Source organism: Lontra canadensis, unplaced genomic scaffold, assembly GCF_010015895.1.
Source record: "Lontra canadensis isolate GAN:19392208 unplaced genomic scaffold, GSC_riverotter_1.0 scaffold17, whole genome shotgun sequence".
In the NCBI taxonomy this organism is placed as follows: Eukaryota; Metazoa; Chordata; class Mammalia; order Carnivora; family Mustelidae; genus Lontra; species Lontra canadensis.
In genome coordinates, this window is record NW_022631011.1 from 23,200,872 (window position 1) to 23,223,515 (window position 22,644).

General features: G+C 35.7%; 1 protein-coding gene across 4 annotated transcripts in view; it reads left to right on the forward strand.

Moving 5' to 3' along the window:
- ESCO1 (establishment of sister chromatid cohesion N-acetyltransferase 1) overlaps positions 1-22,644 on the forward strand; it is an 80,119-nt gene that overhangs the window by 41,378 nt on the left and 16,097 nt on the right. For all 4 annotated transcript variants that reach the window (XM_032859786.1, XM_032859787.1, XM_032859785.1 and 1 more), the window contains 3 exons: positions 2,016-2,076; positions 4,362-4,476; positions 7,674-7,805. In XM_032859786.1, coding sequence (XP_032715677.1) covers positions 2,016-2,076; positions 4,362-4,476; positions 7,674-7,805 — 308 coding nt within the window. The remainder of the gene's footprint in view (positions 1-2,015; positions 2,077-4,361; positions 4,477-7,673; positions 7,806-22,644) is intronic.

Genomic DNA, 22,644 nt, shown 5'->3' on the forward strand with positions numbered 1-22,644 from the left:
TTTTAAATGTTTTCCTAAAACATTTTTAGGGAATGAAGTATAAAAATAAAGTACCAAGGGGCGCCTGGGCGGCTCAGTGGGTTAAAGCCTCTGCCTTCAGCTCAGGTCATGATCCCAGAATCCTGGGATCATGCCCCACATCGGACTCTCTGCTCAGCAGGGAGCCTGCTTCCCTTCCTCTCTCTCTGCCTGCCTCTCTGCCTACTTGTGATCTCTCTCTGTCAAATAAATAAATAAAATCTTAAAAAAAAAATAAAAAAATAATAAAAATAAAGTACCAGTTTACATATATTGATAAATTGTAAATAAAAAATAATAAATTACTTAAGATTCTTTGACTCACTACCAAAAGTTCTTTTGTTTATTTTAAATATTTTATCTTGCTTATGACTTACTTTCTGGAGAAGTATTACTTAATGAATTGCATAAGTTAGTGGTAGGAGTTTATTTTTCAAGTACAAAGACTATTTGTGTTTTTCCACTTCAGATTCTTATCTTTAACCCTTGATTACTCACTTTTCCATGTTAGTGGTTCTAACTTTGAAAGGATTTTTAAATGCTGCAGGGGCACCGGCTGGCTCAGTTGAGCCTTACTTTCAAAAAAAAAACAAAAAACAAAAAAACACAAGGCTGCAATTTGGGCAGTTATGCTATACAAAGACTTTTTTGTGTGTGACCTTGTAAAAATTTTTTGACAATACATTGTTTGAGCTGTTGGATGGGGATTTGCTCACCTTTATCAGATGAAGCCTGAGGTAATACAGAAAAGGAATTCCTAATTCCTGTTTCTCCCTGCTAAAGGAAAGGTATACATGGAGCAGTATGTTGAGGTCAGATAATGTCTTTCATTGCATGTTATTTAACCTTTTCTCTCGGTGGAGGAAAGGGAAGTATGATAGGATAAATGTACTACTTATTCATTGGAAAAAATGAGTTATTGCATTATTTATTAATGTGATTAAAACTTTAGAAGCTACAATTTAAAAATTTCAGTATAATTAACATAGTTTTGTATTAGTTTCAGGTATGCAGTATAGTGATTCAACGATTCTATACTTAGTGTTCATTATAAGTATACTCTTAATCCCCTTCACCTGTTTCACCTATTCCTCTACCCACCTCCCCTGTGGTAACTACCAATTTGTTCTCTATATTTAAGAGTCTTTGTCTCTTTTTTTCCTGTTTTGTTTCTTAAACTCCTACAGATGAGTGTAATCACATGGTATTTATCTTTCTCTAACTGACTTATTTCATTTAGCATCACAACCTCTGAATCCATCCATGTTGCAGCTGGCAAGATTTCATTCATTTTTGTGGCTGAGTAATATTCCATTATATATATGTATATAAACCTTATCTTTTTTATCCACTCATCTATTGATGGACACTTGGGTTGCTTACACAATTTGGCTATTTTAAATAATGGTGCAGTAAATATAGGGGTGCATGTATCTTTTTGAATTGGTATTTTTGTATTCTTTGGGTAAATACCCAGTAGTGAAATTACTGGATCATACGGTAATTCTTTTTTTAATTTTTTGAGGAACCACTCTACTGTTTTCCACAGTAGCTGTACCAATTTGCATTCCCACCAACACTGCAAGAGGGTTCCTGTTTCTCCACATCTTACCCACACTCACTGTTTCTTATGGACTACAATTTTTTTTAAACAAGCTATGTTCTCATTTCCATTAGGAAATTTCCATTTAGAGTGTGTATAATGATACAGGCGTTTACACAGTTTGCTTTATTATTCAGTGCTAGTGATTGGTGAATCTGGAAACACACTGTTCATCTACCATTGGATCTCTTAGTGGCTCTGTAGAGCCTTGCCTTATTCTCCTTTTCTGAAGAGTGATTTCTAGAAAGGGACTCTAATTTAATCAAATGGTTTTTATTAAAATTAAAACATTTAGTGCATTGTTCTCTTTTTTTCTTTATAATGATTTTCAGCTGTTAGATGGAGAGGTAGTACAAAGCTTAATGTGTAACTCACTTTCTTGATTAAATTACAGGTTCAGCTCCCAAACAGCATACTGTACTCAGTAACCAAACATCTAAGACCAGTGATAACAGGTAAGACGTTAGTTTAATATAAGAATAAATATGAGAACTGTTAGAAGATAGACTGAGCCTTTTACAATTTTTGTTTATTTGAACAAAAGTCAGTTCGATTTGGGCATTATCTAGTCTCACAGATAGAAAGGAGCTCCAAGATAGAAAAGATCTCCAAGCAGAAAGGCGTGGGCATAAGGAAGTTATAACTGGCAAGAAAGTGGGTTGATTATTGCAAAGTTACTTTCCTTTGGGAGAGATGGCAGAGGTCTTTTAGGCAAATTACCTAACCTAGTGCTAGTTAGGTGATTCCTGACTGACTAGTTTAAGATTCCATTTCTTGAAGGACTAAAACTAAGTCCAAGTTTGGGAATATGGAGCTTAGCATAAGCAATTCCATTCTGGACCTGTTGTCTTGTTTTTAATAGAGTTTAAGGATTTTATACTTACACCTTTCAAGTTTGGGGTATTTTTCCCTAAAAACTTGTGCTAGTAATCCTCCGTTTTCCTTGTAGAGAGAATGTGATAGTCACAAGTTCTGTTTTTATTTTACTTTTTTTGTGCCTCTACATGTTTTACAGTCTTTGTTTTTTTACTTATGGTGTTATAGCATCTTTTCTTTTTTTTAAATTTTATTATTTTTAAAATTTTATTTATTTTTATTATTTTTTTTAATTAACATGTGTATTATTAGCCCCAGGGGTACAGGTCTGTGAATCCCCAGGTTTACATGCTTCATAGCACATACCTTCCCCAATGTCCATAACCCCACCATCCTGTCCCTACCCCTCCCCCCAGCAACCCTGTTTGTTTTGTGAGATTAAGAGTCTCTTATGGTTTGTCTCCCTTCTGATCCCATCTTGTTTCATTTATTCTTTTCCCACCCCTTAAACCCCCCGTATTGCCTCTCAGCTTCCTCATATCAGGGAGATCATATGATATATCAGGGAGATCATATGATAATTGTATTTCTCTGATTGACTTACTTTGCTAAGCATAATACCCTCTAGTTCTATCCACGTCGTTGCAAATGGCAAGATTTCATTTCTGTTGATGGCTGCATAGTATTCCATTGTATATATATACACCACATCTTCTTTATCCACTCATCTGTTGATGGACATCTAGGTTCTTTCCATAGTTTGGCTATTGTGGACATTGCTGCTATAAACATTTGGGTGCATGTGCCCCTTCGGATCACTACATTTCTATCTTTAGTGTAAATATCCAGTAGTATAATTGCTGGGTCGTAGGGTAGCTCTATTTTCAACTTTTTGAGGAACCTCCATGCTGTTTTCCAGAGTGGCTGCACCAGCCTGCATTCCCACCAACAGTGTAGGAGGGTTCCCTTTTCTCCGCATCCTTGCCAGCATCTTTTTCCTGACTTGTTAATTTTAGCCATTCTGACTGGTGTGAGGTGGTATCTTATTGTGGTTTTGATTGTATTTCCCTGATATAGCATCTTTTTTTTTTTTTTTAAGATTTTATTTATTTATTTGACAGAGATCGCAACTAGGCAGAGAGGCAGGCAGAGAGAGAGGGGAAGCAGGCTCCCCGCCAAGAAGAGAGCCCAATGTGGGGCTTGATCCCAGGACCCCTGAGATCATGACCTGAGCCAAAGGCAGAGGCTTTAACCCACTGAGCCACCCAGGCGCCCCTGTAGCATCTTTTCTTAACTACCTCATTCTATTAAGTCTGTATTAGATTTTATTGTGTGAATATTCCATTGTTTATTTAACAGCTCACCACTTTATAGACATTTTGGTTGTTTCTAGTTAATTTCTGTCCCAAAAACAGTTCTGCAGTAAACACAAGCATCTTTGCCCATTTGTATTACTATATCTAGGATAAGTTTATAGCTATAGCATATAACCTGCATTGCCATATTTTCCTCCAGTGTGTGTCTTTTTATACTTACAGCAACCGTGTTTTTGAGAATGCACCTTTCTGCAAACCGCTTGAAGTACTATTTATTATCAACATATAAAAGTATTTTAAATGTTTTAAAAGCATTCCATTCTCTTTAATATCAGAATAAAATTAAATCTGCGTTATTTTGCTTTCTGGATTACTGAAAACAGTATTTAGGACAAACTGTAGTAATTGAGATGGCTAAAAATTACCAAAAAAACCCATAAAACTTATTCAAATTATAGTAGATACAGCAGTTTTTTATTTGTTGAAAATTGGTAATTTTCTTGGGTTTTCTCCCCTTGATTTTTAAAAGGTTATTCTTTTCCCCCTTGCTGTTGCAATCTGTGAGTGTTGTATAGTAAAAGTTTTTTTTGTTTTTTTTTTTTTTAAAGGGAGACCCCACCAAATCATTCTTGGACTAAGTGTAATTCCCATTTGGAGATAACAATTCCAAAGGACTTGAAACTAAAAGAAACAGATAAAGTTGATGAAAAACAGTTGATCATAGTAAGTACCCAACTTGACCTTTCTGGCAAAGGGTTTAAAGTAATCATCTTACTTATGCACATTGTTAAAGAATAAGTTCAACCTTTTTTCAAAGAGCCTTTTTTGTCACCATAAATCGTTATGGAAATAATTTTGGTATCATTACAAATGCCCTTCTGGCCACCCAGTAGTGAGGCCCTCCTGTCACAAATAAAAACTCAAAATCTCCATGCTTTTAGTTTTATTTAGGACCGATTGATACTTTATTTTACATTTGTGTATTTTATCATTTGTTACTTTCTTAAATATGTCATTTGATGTACCTTGTTTTAGTAGTTGGTTTAAATATTAAAAAACAGGGAGGTTAATGCATAAAATGATTTTAAATATCTGTATTTTAGTGTAATTTTATAATTTTAAAACTGTTTCATTGGAAGATAAATCAATAGTTAATTTGAAATAGAACTTAACCACTCTGCAGTTTGGTGGCAAGTTGTAAAAGAGAGGGAGATATTTTGTTTGATTAAAAATCTAATCTGAATGAGTGAGCACACTATAAAAAAAATGAAGGGGCCCAAAATAATAGGAAAATTTACTGTATTTCCAGTCAACATTATCAGTAGGACTTTTTGGGAATATTATTAATGCTAACTCTAATATAGGGGAATTACTTATTAAGAATTATCTGGAAATTTTTGAGAAAGCTTAATCAGGAAAATGTTTCATCAGATTTAATTACATTTCTGTTGTTAATATTAATAGCGAAACAGGATAAGAATAGTAGAATCTGGAGCTTCACTGACCAGTATGGTAGCCACATGTGGCCATTTAGTATTTGAAATGTGGCTCATCAGAACTGTGATACACTATAAGTATAAATGTATTTACTACATTTTAAAGACTAATACAGAAAAGGGATTGTAAAGTATTTCACTAACAAGTTCTTTTTTCTATTTCGTATATGTTGGAATTATAATATTTGGGATATGTTTTGTTGAATAAAATATTAAAATTCACATATTTGTTTTTGCATCCTTTAACATGGCTACTAGAAAATTTAAAATTACATTTGTGGATTGCACTTCTAGTCAAGAGATGATGGTGATGTTAATGATCATGATGATAGCAGCTAATACTTTTTGAATACATTATTTTATGTATTCCACTCATATTAACTTAATTAAGCCTTATTAAAGTATGAGGTAGGTACAATTATTTCCCATGTAACAATTAAGAAACCAAGGAAGAGATGTTTATTCATTATTATGAGTATTGCCTGCTTATAGAGATATTTGTACACTGGTGTTCATTAATCCTAATAGCCAGAAGGTGAAAGCAATCAAAGTATCCATCAAGGATGAATGGATAAACAAAATATGGTGTACACATAAAACGGAATATTATTCAACCTTAAAAAAGAAGAAACTCTGGCATGCCACAGCATGGTTGAACCTTAAGGACATTATGCTAAGTGAAATAAGTCAGTCACAGAAAGACAAATACTGTATGATTTCAGTTCTGTGAGGTGCCTAGAGTAGTCAAATTCAGAGACAAAGTAAAATGGTGGTTTCTAGGAACTGGGAAGGAAAATGGATTGGGAACCTATTTAGTGGGTATAGAGTTTCCATTTTGCAAAATGAAAATAATTTTGAAGATTGGTTGCATAACAGTTTGAATATATTTAACACTACTGAACTGTACACTTAAAAATCGTTAAGATATAATATTATCTATGTCATACCACAGTTACAAAAAGAATTTTTAGCTGCCTGAAATTTCATGTAACAATTTGTGAATAGTTTGAATCCTTTAAATGAACTTCCCTTAAGTTCTTTTTTTTTTTTTTTAAGATTTTATTCATTTATTTGACAAAGATCACAAGTAGGCAGAGAAGCAGGCAGAAGGAGAGGAGGAAGCAGGCTCCCTGCTGAGCAGATAGCTCAATGTGGGGCTCCATCCCAGGACCCCTGGACCATGATCTGAGTTGAAGGCAGAGGCTTTAACCCACTGAGCCACCCAGGCGCCCCAAGCTTCCCTTAAGTTCTATACACAATCTTTTATTTACCGTTTGACTTCTCTTTGCTACTTGATCCTAATTCTGAGACACTAGAGATGCTATTGTCTTAGATCTTGTTTTTTTTGTAGTAATTCAAATTGCACAGTTTGAGTAAAGGGATTATTAATTAATTCTTTTTTTAAAAAATAGTTTATTTATTTGACAAAGAGCACAAGCAGGGGGACAGGAAGAGGAAAAAGGGGAGCCCGATGTGGGCTTGATCCCAGGACCCTGGGATAGTGACCTGAACTGAAGGCAGACACATTTGACTGAGCCACCCGGGCGCCCTAGTTTATTCTTTTTTTTTTTTTTAAGTTTATTTTTATTTATTTATTTAGAGAAAAAGAGAATGCACTAGTGGAGGGGCAGAGGGAGAGAATCTTAAGCAGGCTGTATGCCCAGCATGGAGTGCAATGTGGGGTTTAGTCTCAAGATCCTGAGATAATGACATGAGCCAAAATCAAGAATCAGGCACTTAACTGGCTTTAACCATCCACACACCTCTATTAGTTTATTATTCTTAGACTTAGATCACACTGCTGTAAACTTCTTGTTGAATAAGAACAAGAATAGAAAACATTTTGTAAACCGTTAGTATTCTACAGCACAAGTATGAATTACCGGAGAATAGATGATGGTACTTTGTACTTATTTAATAGGAAGATAATAGAAAAAATTAATACTACCTTTTCTCAGGAGATTCCGGTGACATCAAAATACTCTTTAGTATCTACAAACTAGAACAAAACCATTAAAAAGAACATACTTTTAAGACATTAAAAAATACAGGTCTGTGAAAAACTATTTCCTTTAAGCTTTAACAGTGTAATTATTACCGATATAGAATGTGTCTTTGTTCTTATTTATAGAATGTTTCCTGTTTGGCACTTCAGAACAAAGATTGTAGTGTTAAACGGTATTTCTCAGTTCTTTTCAGTTATTAAATGCTGTGAAGCGATCAGATTATTAAAATGGAAACAGTTCTTAAAATTATACTTAGATTTCACAGATTAATGTCTTCTTTTTTAATCAACACTAAATAATTTTTATTACAGATTAAATACTTCTCATATTATGTTCCCATTATAGCTTTAGAGGCTGAAGTTCTGGAATTATTCCTTTGGGAGGGAAAAAAACTTTTTTGTTTGTTTTTTATAAATAGGATGCAGGACAAAAAAGATTTGGAGCAGTTTCCTGTAATGTTTGTGGCATGCTTTACACAGCTTCAAATCCAGAAGATGAAACACAGCATCTGCTCTTCCATAACCAGTTTATAAGTGCTGTAAAATATGTGGTAAGTGGAGTTCATGACTTCTAAAATGAAGTATCAGATAGCTAGGTCAGGATCTTAAAGAGATGAACTGCAAAACTTAAGACATTGAAAAATTTCTGTTTTTAGTACATGATCATATATACAAAGCCCTTGTATGTATACTGGCTTATTTTAAAACAAAGCCAGACATAAAACCAGCTAACTTTATTCCACCTGGTTTATGTTTTGGGATTTTTTTTAAGTTATGTCTTTAAAGCAGTTATTGTACCTCATCTCTTCTAACAATTAATGCTATTCAACTTGAGTATTTAAAATTTTTTCTTTAATTATTAGCTGTTGATAAGCCTGTTTAATATTTATAAGAGCTTAGTATAACTTTTTTTTCTGAAAACTGATAGTGATACATTATTATACAAATAGATGGTTTGAGAATTTTTCTTTACCTTCTTTTGCTATCATGAGAGTTTTTCATGATAAACTAAAAAAACTTAAAAAAGAAAAATTTCTTGAAGGTTAAAATCTCAGAATTTGCTGTATACTTAAAAAAAAATCCCACAAAGTTGATATGTTTTAGTATATATTAATATATGTGTATTTGAGGTACAATGGGTATTATTTAATAGTTATTTCTGAAAATGGCAAAATTTTGAATAATTTTGAACCATTTCAGATATCTTGTGAAAATAGTAATTTAATGTAATTGCTGTTTACCCATATCTGAAATGGAATCTGTTTTTATTCTATACATGTTACCTTCAGTACTGTACACTCACATTAATAAGACCTCCAGGATATCTGAACTGAGATCACCCATTCATTTCATGTAGGCTTTTACATAAGCAACAGATGTTGGATTGTTTAAAGATCTTTATTGGCTTCACTTAAATTTGTATCCTTATTTTTGGTTGAAGAGTTCATATTTATTGTTTCATTTATCTAGTTACTTCTACCCAAGATAGATAGGGTTTTCTTTTTTTTTTTTGGTTCTCTACTGTGGTGATCCTTTGTATTCCTTTTTACATCTGTCTTTTCCACACACACACCCTTCTGTCACTTAACTAAATGCAGTAAAGCTGTTTGGGCATTAAATATTTATAGCTAGATACTGATTTATTGTTTGGAATTTATACTTTTCTAATTTCACTATATTAATATCCTTACAACTTAAAAACAAAAATAATCCTATCAGATAGCTAAGTTAATGGAATACTTGGGGCAAAAACATTTTATTTATTATACATAAGTCTGGTAGAAGTTAGTTTAAATGAGTTTTCATTTTACATCTTTTGATTCTTGTGATCACTTTTGTGTTAGGTTTAAAAGGCTTTATTCTTCATCTGAAGGGAAGTTCTTAATTTCTCAAAGTAACAGTAAAGAAAATGATAAGGAAATATATACTCTGTGCTTCCACAGTATCAATGGAAGCTGGTTTATGGAGCGAGATGGAGTCATCACCTTCTAAACAAATTCTGGCTCTTGCAAAGCTATAGAACAATGTACAAACTTAGGAAAGATTGATTCCTGCCCCAGCCCTACTCCTCCTTCTAACTACACCCCCCCTCCAACCTTGATGGGACAGAGCTATGGGTTATTTTATTGTTTTTGCAATAAGCTCAAGAGAAGGAATTGAGTTTAGCAGTTGGCCATCCTTTGCTAACATCAAGATCAATATTCATATCTTTTGCTGTTTTCAAATGTAGGTATATACATGTAGTCTAAAGCAGACACTCCTCCAAAACATTGTAGCATTCTTTTTTAGTGTATGGAGAGAGGATAAAAATATATGTATTATGTTAAAGATGTTCCGCTGTGATCAGCGCTCTGGATTTGAGGTTGGGACATTAAACATTAATTGGGCACCTAGTATGTGCTTTGCATTCTTGTGCATTTAATGAGCAGTATTGTGTTTTTGCATTAAGCATTAAGCACCTTTTCCCCCTTTCTTTTTAAAAATTTATATAATTGAAGTTTAAGCACTTTTACGGTGTTTGAGAAAACATCTAATTTTAAAATATGAGTTTTTTCTGTTGCTGTTTCCTGGAGAGAAACACATAGAAGAGAAGTCATTTGGTGTTCTGGTTTTAATTAATTTTAAATGAACAGTGTTCCGGGACTGGAGATAAAGTTTTGATTTACTTTAAACTATTTAAAAATAGAATAAATTAAATCCCAGTGCGTTTTACTTTTTAAATTTTAATCAAACATTTTAAAGAAAATAAATAGCTTTTCCTTAGGGTAAAAATTTTCCCTTAGACATGGTAATAATCTGTAACAGTTAAAAATGACTAAAGACCTTTTCTAAAGATTAAATCACTGTAGAAATTGATGCCCACAGAGTCTTTTTTTTGGCTGGCTGATTTTTTTTTTTCCTTTTCTTACCCTCTTTAGTAGGGGTAGGGGAAAGAGTGATGATGCTCTCTATTCCTTCATAGTACCCTATCTGCCTCATTGATGCCATTTGGGGAAATGCATTTTCTCTAACTTACTAGAAGCTATTTAGGAGGGAGCTTGTTAATGCTTCAGGAGGGGCCTGGACTTTGGTTTAGACCTACAAACACTTCAGTTTCCTTGATCAGCTGGAGATACACTCTGTGCTAAAGGTGTGAAGAGAAAACAGGAAAAACTCCCCCTAGAGCACTGAGGAATGTTGCCAAGCCTGGAGCCTATCCACAATACGGCTGTATTTTGAACTTTTAGTAATGTAGCCAAGGAATCATGTTTGGGTTCTTTGCAGAGAAATTTCTAACTTAATCCTTTTTTCCTCCTTGTTCCTAATCTCTTTTGAATTAACATCTGACTGAATGAAGGCTCTGTGGAGGGCTCTACTTCAGGATATATGATATGCCCTTGCTTTCAAGGTTAGGAGCAAAGCCTGAAAGAAATGAAAAGTTAACAATAAGAGATTTATTAAAGCAGTAAGTCAGTATTATTTAAATTTAATTATAATTAGCTTTACAATTTAGAAGTGGTAATTACTTTGGTAGAGCAGTGATCAGAGGTTTTGTTTCCATGGGTGAGGAAAGGTTAAGATTTGATTTTTTTTTTTTTTTAATGGACAGACACTAGGAGGTCATCTATTATTGATAGCTAATAAGAAAACTTAACATCTTTGTGGGGAATAATGAGTAAATTTTTTTTCTTGTTGAATCAGAGATTTTTATAGATAATAAGACAAGAAAAATGCATCAGATCAGATTGTGATACTTTGGTTTTGATGCCAGTTTGGGCTTTTTTCTTTCTTTTCTTTTAGATATTGAAATTTGAGCATTGTGAATGATATAGTTAAGTTTAAATAATGTTAAAAATGATATTTTGGTGGAATGTAGGGAGAAAAATATTTTAAAATTTTAAAAATTTTATTTATTTTTTTATATTTATTTTAGAGAGAGAGAGGGAGGGGGTGAAAGGGGAGGGGGTGGGATGGGTAGAGAATCTCAGGGAGGCTCTGTGCTGATCTCGGAGCCCCATGCTTGGCTGGGCTCAGTCTCATGACCCTGAGATCATGACCTGAGCTGAAACCAAGAGTCTGACGTTTAATTGATTGAGCCGCCCAGGCACTCTGAGAGATAATATTTTAGTGACATAAAAGGAGAAGGTAGTACATGTAGTGATGTGTGTGGTATTGGATTACTATGGCACGGGTAGAAAAGGGGAAATTTGATGATAAAACTGAAGAAAGATTTGACAGATTTCTGATTGGCTGTAGAGCTATACTCTTCTAGTATCGTAGTACTAAACCATCAAAGTAAAAATGCTGTTCCTCCCCCTGGAGATGAAAGGTACAGCATAGGGAATATAATTAATGGTATTGTAATAGTGTATGGTGACCAGTGATAGCTACACTTGTGAGCCCTGCATAATGCATGGAATTGTTGTATAGACTTGTTGAATCACTATGTTGTATACCTGAAAGTAGTGTAACACTATGTATCAACTATTCTTCAGTAAAAAATAAAAGGTACTGATAAATATCTCAGAAAAAGCACTGTTCCTCACTCAGTGAGCAGGGAGCCTGACACTTGGCTCCATCATGACCTGACCTAAAGGTAGACACTTAACCGACTGAGCCACCCAGGTTCTCCAGGAATAGAGATTTTAAAATCTTGGGAATGGGAAAAGAATCTGAAGCAAAGCTGCATTGGTCTTTAGAACTGTACTCTGGCATCAGTAGGAGGGACTGAGAGCCAGGTCAGAGAATGGTCTGAGTTTCATTGAGTTTCTCTGCTTAAAGGTAAGGCTGTCATACCCTGTGTTGAAAATTGAGAAATAGTCTTTAGAAACAGGTACGAATTTGTTACATAAAAATTATTAAAAAAAAAAATTACCAAGCATTTTATTTCTCAAGTTTTTATCTTTTCCCTGACCCTGATTTTTAATTTTTCTACTTTGTTGTATCTTAAAGACATAGAATATTATGATAAATAAATATAGGATGGGAGCAGCACTTCCAGATCTTAGTCAGAAATTAATCTTGCTTTGGTATGGAGAGCCATGTAGTGGAGGAAAAATGCCTTTAGAATGAATGTTATATGCAACAAGCTTTTACATTTTTTTTTTTAAGATTTTATTTATTTATTTGACATACAGAGATCACAAGCAGGCAGAGAGGTAGGCAGAGAGAGAGGGGGAAGCAGGCTCCCCACCAAGCAGAGAGCCCAATGCAGGGCTCGATCCCAGGGCCCTGGGATCATGACCTGAGCCGAAGGCAGAGGCTTTAACCCACTGAGCCACCCAAGCACCCCAAGCTTTTACATTTTTAAAAAGAGTTTACAAACTCTAGGGGAGGGAAAACCTATAATGTATCTAGTGGCAAGTAAAAACTTCTTTTAATCTGTTCTTCCTCTGTTTTTCCCCATTCTGGAAATGGTGCCACCATTTAACTTATTTCCTCAGACTGAAAACTTCAGAATGATCCTTCAGTTTTCTTTTTGCTCTCCATATATTCAAAGAAATATACTTAAAGTATACTCCTATACTTAACATTAGTAAATCTCACCTTCAGAATAGATTTCAAATCCTTCCACTTCTATCATGTCCACTGCTTCTACTCTAAACCAAGCTGTCATCCTTTCCTGCCTAGTAATGCCTCCTAACTGGTGTCCCAGCTTCCATTATGGTCTTTGTCTCAGCCATAAAAACTTAAATCAGATTATGTCCTTCCTTTATTTAAAATTCTCCAGCAACTCTGCTCAGCAGGGAGCCTGCTTCCCCCCTCTCTCTCTGCCTGCCTCTCTGCCTACTTGTGATCTCTCTCTCTCTGTCAAATAAATAAATAAAATTATTAAGAAAAAAATTCTCCAGCAAATTCTCCTCATACACAGACTAAAATCCAGGGTATTTACTGTGGCATCAAGGCCTCATATACTCTAGCCTCTCTAATTTCATCTCTTAACACACTTACCATTACGTGCTATATTGCATTCATATATATCTTTCTTTTGTTCCTGAACCACTCCAGCTACATTCCATTGTTAGTGTGTTTGTACTTACTTTACCTTTTCCTGGACTTTTCTTCTCTCAGATCTTCTACACCAGCTCTCTTCATTTAGGTCTTACAATCTCAGAGATGCCCTGCCTGAACACCCAATACAAAGTGGTTCCCTCTCTCTCTACTCCAGCAGTATTAGTGTCTTCTTTTGACCCTTTTCCACACTGAAAATTTGTTTGGTATTTCTCCCACTGGAGTAGAAGCTTTGTCAGGAAGAGTCCTTGATACTCTGTTTATCACATTAAATAGCACCTGCCAATGTGCAGTAGGGGCTCAACAAATGCATTGAATTAAAGAGTAGATTTGATTGGAAGCTGCACAAAAAGAGTGTTTGAGTCTCAGTTATCTTGTATAAAAATAATACTACACCAGAAAATTTTTGTGGGCTTTGGCAACTCTGATATTTATTGATTGGGAATTGATACTATAAATATCTTTTGAGGGACATGAAATATATTGAGTATATTTTATACAAGTTAGGCAAAATAAGACTGTTATTAATGTACTTCGAAATAACGTAAAAGCAGCCCAAATTTGAATTCACTAGCAGTTAAAGCTTTATTAAGTATGTTGCATATAGAATTGTATACCTGACTGAATTTAGGTGTTGGCATGGTTCATTCCTCAATTAGGAAAGTAGTAAAAGTAATTTAACTACTTTTCTTATATGTAAGAGGTTATTACAGATCATCTTATACCAGTGGTTTTTCTTCAGTTTCTTTTTGAAATTTTACGTAAGATTTATTTTCCTTTATATATAAAAATAATTCTAATCTTTCTGTTAAAGCATGTACATTTTTGGAAGTTTCGGTTTCTCTGTGGAAATCCTTTTCACATAGTTCGTTCATCTTTTTTTTTTTTTTTTTAAGATTTTATTTATTTATTTGACAGAGCACAAGCAGGAGGAGCAGCATGGAGAGGGAAAAGCAGGCTCCCAATGCAGGGTCTAATCGCAGGACCCTGAGATCATGACCTAAGCCAAAGTCAGACACTTAACTGACTGGGCCACCCAGGTGTCCCTGGTTTGTGCATCTTGTCTTTTAATATCTTTAACATTTATTACAGAAATTTTCAAGTTCTTTTCTGCTGATTCAAACATGTGGGTCTTCACTGCGCCTGTTTCTGTTGACTTTTTTCTTCTTGATCTTGGCTCATAATTTCCCAGTTCTGTCCATGGTCTCATTAAGTTTTATTTTTAATAGACTTATTATTTATTTATTTATTTATTTATTTATTTATTTTTTCTGTGCTGATAAAAACAATTTTTTATTACTCTGTGTGGTTAGCCAGAATATAGTACATCATTAGTTTTTGATGTAGTGTGCAGTGATTCAGTAGTTGCATATAACACCCAGTGCTCATCACCACACGTACCCTCTTTAATACCCATCACCTGGTTTCCCATCTCCCACTGTAACCCTCAGTTTGGTTCCCAGAGTCCATGGTTTATTTCCATCTCTGATTTCTTCTGATTCCGTTTTCCCTCCTTTCCCCTGTGGTAATAGACTTAAAAAAAAAAAAAAAGATTTTATTTATTTATTTGAGAGAGCATGAGAGAGAGCACAAGTGGGGGCCAGGGAGGGGGAGAAAGAGAGGGAGAATCAGGCTCCCCGATGAGCAGGGAGGACTAGGACTCTGGGATCGTGACTTGAGCCAAATGCAGGCAGACACTTAACTGACTAAGCCCCCAGGTGTCCCTTAATAGAGGTTCATAGCAAAATTAAGCAGAAAGTACAGAGACTTCCCATATATTACTTTTGTCCCTGTCACACACATGTTCAGTTTCCTCATACCAATACATTTATTAAAATTGATCAACCTATACTGACACACCATTATTATTCAAAGTACATAGTTTTTATTAGGGCTCACTCTTGGTGTTGTTCCATGGGGTCTGAAAAATTTATAATGACACGTGTCCATAATAGTATCATACAAAAAGTTTCACTGCCCTTAAAATCCTCTGTTCTCTTCCTGTTTACCCCTGCCTTCCTACTAACTCCTGGAAAATAACTGATCTTTTATACTGTCTGCATAGTTTCACTATGCATTTCCAGAATGCTATATGGTTGGAATCATACAATGTATAGTTTTCTTCATAATTGAGTTCTTTCACTTAGTAATATGCAATTAAAGTTACTCCGTATCTTGGGGTGCCTGGGTGGCTCAGTGGGTTAAAGCTTTTGCCTTTGGCTCAGGTCATGATCCCAGGATCCTGGGATGGAGCCCCATATCAGGCTCTCTGCTCAGCAGGGAGCCTGCTTCCCCCTCTCTCTGTCTCTGCTTGCCTCTCTCCCCTACTTGTGATCTCTGTCAAATAAATAAATAAAATCTTAAAAAAAAAAAAAAGTTACTCCGTATCTTTTCATGGCTTGATAGCTTGTTTCTTTTTAGTGCTGAATAATATTCTGTTATTCATTTATCTATTTCATTCTATATTCTGTATTTCATTCGTATTCTGTATTTCATTTATCTATTCACCTACTGAAGAATATCTTGATTGCTTCCAAGTTTTGGCAATTAGGAATAACGTTGCTATTAACAGTCATGTGCAGGTCCAGGCTTTTGTATGGAGATAAATTTTGAACTCCTTTTCATAAATACTGAGGAATGTGATTGCTGGGTTGTATGTTAGGAGTAAATTTAGTTATGTGAGAAACTGCCAAACTGTTCCTTAGTGACTCTACCATTTGGTATTCTCACCGGCAGTGAATGAGATTTCCTCTTGTTCCACCTCCTTGCCAGCGTGTGGTGGTGTCATTGTTTTGGATTTTGGCTGTTCTAATGGGCGTGTGGTGGTATCTCATTTTAATTTGTATTTCCCTGATGACCTATGAGGTGGAGTATTTTTCATATGCTTATTTGCGATCTGTATATCTTCTCTAGTGATGTGTTTGTATGGGTCTTTGGCCCACTTTTTAGTTTGGTTGTTTGTTTTCTTATTGTTGAGTTTTAAGAATTCTTCGTATCTTTCGGATAATAGCCCTTATCAGCTGTCTCTTATAAATATTTTCTCCCAGTCTGTAGCTTATCTTCTCATGTTCTTGATGGTGTCTTTTGTAGAGTAGAACTTTTTTTTTATTTTTTAAAGATTTTTATTTATTTATTTGACAGAGATCACAGAAGGCAGAGAGGCAGGCAGAGAGAGGGGGGTGGGGAAGCAGGCTCCCCGCTGAGCAGAGAGCCCCATGCGGGGCTCCATCCCAGGACCCTGGAATCATGACCTGAGCCGAAGGCAGAGGCTTTAACCCACTGAGCACCCTAGGTGCCCCGAGTAGGACTTTTTAATTTTAATGAAGTGCAGTGCCGTTGGTGTTATATCTAAAAAGTCATTGCCGGGGCACCTGGGTGGTTCAGTGGGTTAAGCCTCTGCCTTCTGCTCAGGTCATGATCCCAGGGTCCTGGGATCGAGCCCCGCATCATCATCGGGCTCTCTGCTCAGCGGGGAGTCTGCTTCCCCTCCTCTCTCTGCCTGCCTCTCTGCCTACTTGTGATCTCTCTTCCTCTGTCAAATAAATAAAATCTTCAAAAAATTAAAAAATTAAAAAAAAAAGTCATTGCAATACTGAAGGTTATGTGGATTTCTTCTTTGTTTTTATCTAGGAGTTTTATAGTTTTGCTTTTTTCATTTAGTTCTGTGATTCATTTTGAGTTAATTTTTGTGAAGGGTGTGAAGTCTATACCTAAATTCACTTTTTTTTTGTATGTGGATGTCCAGTTTCAGCAACATTTGCTGAAAACTGTCTTGTCTCTGTTGCATTGCAATTGCTTTTTTTTTTTTTTAAAGATTGAAGCAGAAAGCCTAATGCGGGGCTCAATCCCAGGACCCTGGGATCATGACCTGAGACGAAGGCAGAGGCTTTAACCCACTGAGCCACCCAGGCGCCCCACATGTAACTCTTTTTTATTTTATTTTTTAAAGTAAATTCTACCCCCAACAGGTGGCCTGAACTCATGACCTCAAGATCAAGAGTCCCATGCTTTATGGACTGGGCCAGCCAGGCACCCCAATTATGTGACTCTTGATCTCACAGTTGTGAATTCAAAACCCATGTTGGGCATAGAGCTTATTTAAAAAAAAAAAAAAAAAAAGAATGGAGTTGTGATGAAATTTTAGTTTGTTTTCCCATACATTTTGGTTTTTAATGTTTTGAGGTTGGGATCAGGTGCCTCTCTCCAGAAGAAACTGAGGATCTAAACTTTATGGTACACCTTCACTACACTACACCTAGCTCATTACACCTTCCAGTTCAACTCAGCAGATATCCCTGTGAGAGAATTGGTGGAGAATTTTCTGTTTGAAGCTCCTCCATATTTCAGATAGCCATGTTAACTCACTTAGCCATTAAAATTTTGGTTTTTCTTGTCCCAGCAGGGTAACTCTTCTCCTTGTCCTCTGCCTATGGCAGTTCTTTCTTTCTTGCTCATGCTTGCAGGCGTGGTCAGTGTCTTAGGATAAAAATAGCTGCTGGTCTCTGCTCACCTAGGAAAGGTTAGTTCATCCCTAGAAGTCAATCCATAGCTCTTCAGTGCTTTTAAAGAAAACGTAACTTTTAGTTTATTGCTTATTTTCTTATTAAAAGAGTAACAGTGATCTGCTGTGACATGCTTTATCCTAGTTGGGAATGTGATTCCCACAGCTGTACATTTTGAGAACATTTTTCAATAATGGAGGCTCCATTTATATTTGGGTATAGGAGTGAGTGGAGTTTGGACCATGAGTTTTTAAAAATTATGACCAGGGGTGCCTGGGTGGCTCAGTGGGTTAAGCCGCTGCCTTCGGCTCGGGTCATGATCTCGGAGTCCTGGGATCGAGCCCCGCATCAGACTCTCTTTTCAGCAGGGAGCCTGCTTCCTCCTCTCTCTCTGCCTGCCTCTCTGCCTGCTTGTGATCTCTCTATCAAATAAATAAAATCTTTTAAAAAAAAAAAAATAAAATAAAAATTATGACCAATATTGAGGAGGTCAGTATATTTGTGCCCTAAGCCCCACATAATCTTGAGGTAAGATTTACATCAAATAAAATATTTCTTACATACTGGAAAGTTATTACATATGTTGAAAAGTGCTTAACTAAATAGGTCAGGCCTAATAAAGACTGATTTAGGATTCCATAATGTTTGAGAATGATAGGAGAGAAGAGAGTCTCATAATTCCTCTTGTTGACTTTGTATGAGGTCTGACCCAAGGATTTCTTATGAGAAATACTCCTATCGTAATAGATCTTGATATTGTCATTATAATAGAAGTTTTTTTAACTGGCAGAATTGGGAGAATTAGGTCCTTTAAACAGAAAAGCTGATTCAGGTGGACCCTTGATATTAGAATACCCAAATAGCAGCTTTTATGATTTATCATAAGGCTATATATTAAGAAGTCCAGAGGTGTGTAGTTACAGGGTTGTTCCATCCAGCAGTTCAACCATATCATGAGTGCTGGCTATTTCTCAGTCAGTGCTTGCCTCTCCTAAGGTATTGGCTTTTTGGCTTCACAGCTGTCAGGTCATGATCCTGGGGTCTTGGGATTGAGCCCCGAATCGGGCTCCCTGCTCAGTGGGGAGCCTGCTTCTCCCTCTCCAACAACCACTGATTGTGTTCCCTCTCTTGCTGTGTCACTCTCTGTCAAATAAATAAATAAAATCTTAAAAAAAAAAAACAACAAGAGCTTACACATTGCAAAGCAATCTGAGAATCTGGGTACAGAATTATTCTTGTTATATTCTTGATTTTTAAAAGACACTTGGCCTATTTTGCTTTTTGCCAGCATAGTCTATCGATTGTCATTAAAACAACTATCTTTCTACTATTTATTTAATACTTGATTACATTTTATAGTAAAAAATAATAAATAGGGGTGCCTGGGTGGCTCAGTTGGTTAAGCATCTGTTTTTGACTAAGGTATGATCTTAGGGCCCTGAGAGTGAGCCCTACTGTAGGGCTCCCTGCTCACTGGGGAGTCTGCTTCTCCCTCTCACTCTCCCTTTGTGTGTGCTCTCTCTCAAATAAATAAAATATTTAAAAAAAAATAATTGGAATAAATAAGTTTAGGAACAAATGATACTTGGTAATCCTGTCTCACTCAGGTCTGGAATAACAAGGTATTTTACTCATGAGTCTTTCCGTGTGCTCCAGGTATTAGTTTCTTTTACCTAGGGAAAAGTGAGTATTAGTTAATCCAGCAAGTTAATTAGGGGGATATCAGTTAAGAACGTTACCACCATATAGTAAAATACCCTGTCATTTTATCTGTGAAAATGTTATGCTGTTTAGAACATAATAAAGCACCTCTCATGAAAACCTTTTTCTTAGGACTTCGTTTTCACCATTCCCTGAGACAAATTTATTATTAATAAAATATGTACATATCAGGATGTTTGAGAAATGGGAAGTAACTTAAAAAATAGATGTTGCTCTCTAAATCTTTGAGTTCTTTTCAAAATGATTTTTTTAAAGATTCATTTATTTTATTTTTATTTTTATTTTTTTAAAGATTTTATTTATTTATTTGACAGACAGAGATCACAAGTAGGCAGAGCGAGAAGAGGAAGCAGGCTCCCTGCTGAGCAGAGAGCCTGATGCGGGGCTCGATCCCAGGACCCTGAGATCATGACCTGAGCCGAAGACAGAGGCTTTAACCCACTGAGACATCCAGGCGCCCCAAGATTCGTTTGTTTTAGAGAGAGAATGTGCATGCGTGTGCCAGCGTGGGGGCGGAAGGGGAGCATCTGAAGCAGACTCCCTGCTGAGTGCAGAGCCCATGACCCTGAGATCATGATGTGAGCCAAAACCAAGAGTCAGACACTCAACTGACTGAGCCACTCAGGTGCCCCCAAAATAATTTTTAAAATTGCATTTTAGGGCGCCTGGGTGGCTCAGTGGGTTAAGCCTCTGCCTTCAGCTCAGGTCATGATCTCAGGGTCCTGGGATCGAGGCCCGCATCGGGCTCTCTGCTCAGCGGGGAGCCTGCTTTCTCCTCTTTCTCTATGCCTGCCTCTCTGCATACTTGTGATCTCTCTCTCTCTGTTTCAAATAAGTAAATAAAATCTTTAAAAAAAAAATAAAATAAAATTGCATTTTAGTTTCATATGGGCTTTAATTATAAAAAGGCTTTATTGAGAAATTTTTTTATTATATTATTAATACCATTGTATTACCCACAAGAAAGAACACTTAGGGGCGCTTGGGTGGCTCAGTCGTTGGGCGTCTGCCTTTAGCTCAGGTCCTAATCCCAGGGTCCTGGGATTGGGTCCCATGTCGGGCTCTCTGCTTGGCGAGAAGCCTGCTCCTCCCTCTCCCACTCCCCCTGCTTGTGTTCCCTCTCTCACTGTCTCTCTCTGTCAAATAAATAAAATCTTAAAAAAAAAATTAAATGCTTTTGTTTTTTTAAGGGCACTTGTTCTTCAAACTTTTTCTGTGGAGAAAATTTTCTTTTCATATTATTTTCTTAAAAAAAATATAATTTAGGTAAATGAAAGAGTGGCCTTCAAATTTTTTATTCTTCAACTTATTAAAACTTTATGAAAAGCAGTGTATATACTTGGAAATGAAAATGTTACTAATATTACTAGATAGAAAATGAAAAGTGAAAGCCTCCTTACCTCTTCTCTCTTCCTGGTCCCATTCTCCAGTGATAAAGCACTTTTGTCTGTTTGAGTGTTTAAAGCATAACTTAAATAAATCAAGCTATGTATGTATAGTTTATATTTATGAAGCTGTATATAAATGTGTGGGTAAAATCTTTTCTTCCAATTTTTATTATTTTTGTTTTTAAGTTCCGTCAGTTGCCTTTAAATCTATTTTTTAAAAGATTTTATTTATTTATTTATTTATTTATTTATTTATTTATTTATCAGAGAGAGAGAGCGTGCGTGTGCAAGCAGGCACAGTGGCAGGCAGAGGGAGAGGGAGAAACAGGCTCCCCGCTGATCAAGGAGCCCAGTGCGGGGCTTCATCCCAGGACCCTGGGATCATGACCTAAGGCAGTGGCTTAACCAACTGAACCATCCAGGTGTCCCTGCCTTTAATTTTAGTATTTATAAACATTTGACTCCTTGATTTTTCTATTATTCCCCTCTCAACCTTCCAGTTTCTCAGTTGTAGTTAATTATTGTAGGTATTCCGTAAGTATTAACTTAATTCACTGTTAACCATTGAAGTAGTTTTCATTCCTCTTACGGATTGCAAAACAGACACAGAGGGATTAAGCTTTTGGTTTCATAAAGAGAGGCTTTGATTCTTCAAGCATGTACCATCCTTTCAAAAATAAATATTTATAATGTACTTGATTTACTGTGCTCTGAGCTTGGGATGTAGTGGTGTGTCAAATGAAGTCTTGGTCCTTTTGGAGCTTATGGTCCATATGGTGTTTCTCATTATAAAACCTTGACAGCCTAGTCATCCTAAAACTCCAGATCCTTGTAGCTTCCATCATTCCTAGATCAAAGAGAATTGGTCCTAGAATACAGGATTTACCAAAACAGATAATTCTGCTGGAGGACTAGAAGTTTTCAGGGGTTCTAGCTTTTACTCATTCAGCTTAAATATTATAGCAAACCAGAAAAATCTTGCTGTCGTAATATATCTAAAAAATGAAAAGTCCATAAAGTATCTTTAGAATAGAGTCAGATTTTCCCAATGTGAAACTTAAATTCCTATATAAATTATTTTATATTTAGGAGATACAATAATAACAATAACAGTAACACAAATGACATTAATTAAAGGCTTCCTGTCTACCAGGGGCTGATCCAACTTTTTACTTATATAGAACTCCTTATTTCTTTTAGCAAATCATGAAGTAGTTACAGTTAATTTATAAATGAGGAAATACGCAGAAAGAAGGATATGTATTTGCCTAACATCACATGGGTACTAAGTAATGAAATTAGCTCTAGAGTCCTTGTATACTAGACTGTAGGTTTTTAATTTTTATTTGAACTCCAACAAAATATATTGTGTATATGATTATAATTTAGCTCAGAGAAATCAGTTGACCCCAGTTACTTTTAAACTAAAGTCCTCTCAGATGATCCTTCTGTGTTCTTTCAAATTTTTAAAAACGCAAAGGTTTTAAGTGACAAGACGCATTTGTTTATAATAGGAAATTGGCATCCATGTTATGACATATATATATTTTTGTTTGTTTGTTTTTGCCATTGTCCATCCTACCTGTTATATATAGCTGCCAAATTCATCTTCATTTGGTTCAAGTACAGTCATGAGTTTTGCTTATCTAAAATCTTTCTTGATTTCTCCCTATTTCTACTAGGCATTAATGGCCCAGCCACCATTATTGGTTCTTGTCTGCCCTTGTAAATGTATTTCTCATTTCCTTATAAATTCTCTTCTCTAGCAAAATTGATACACTCATTGT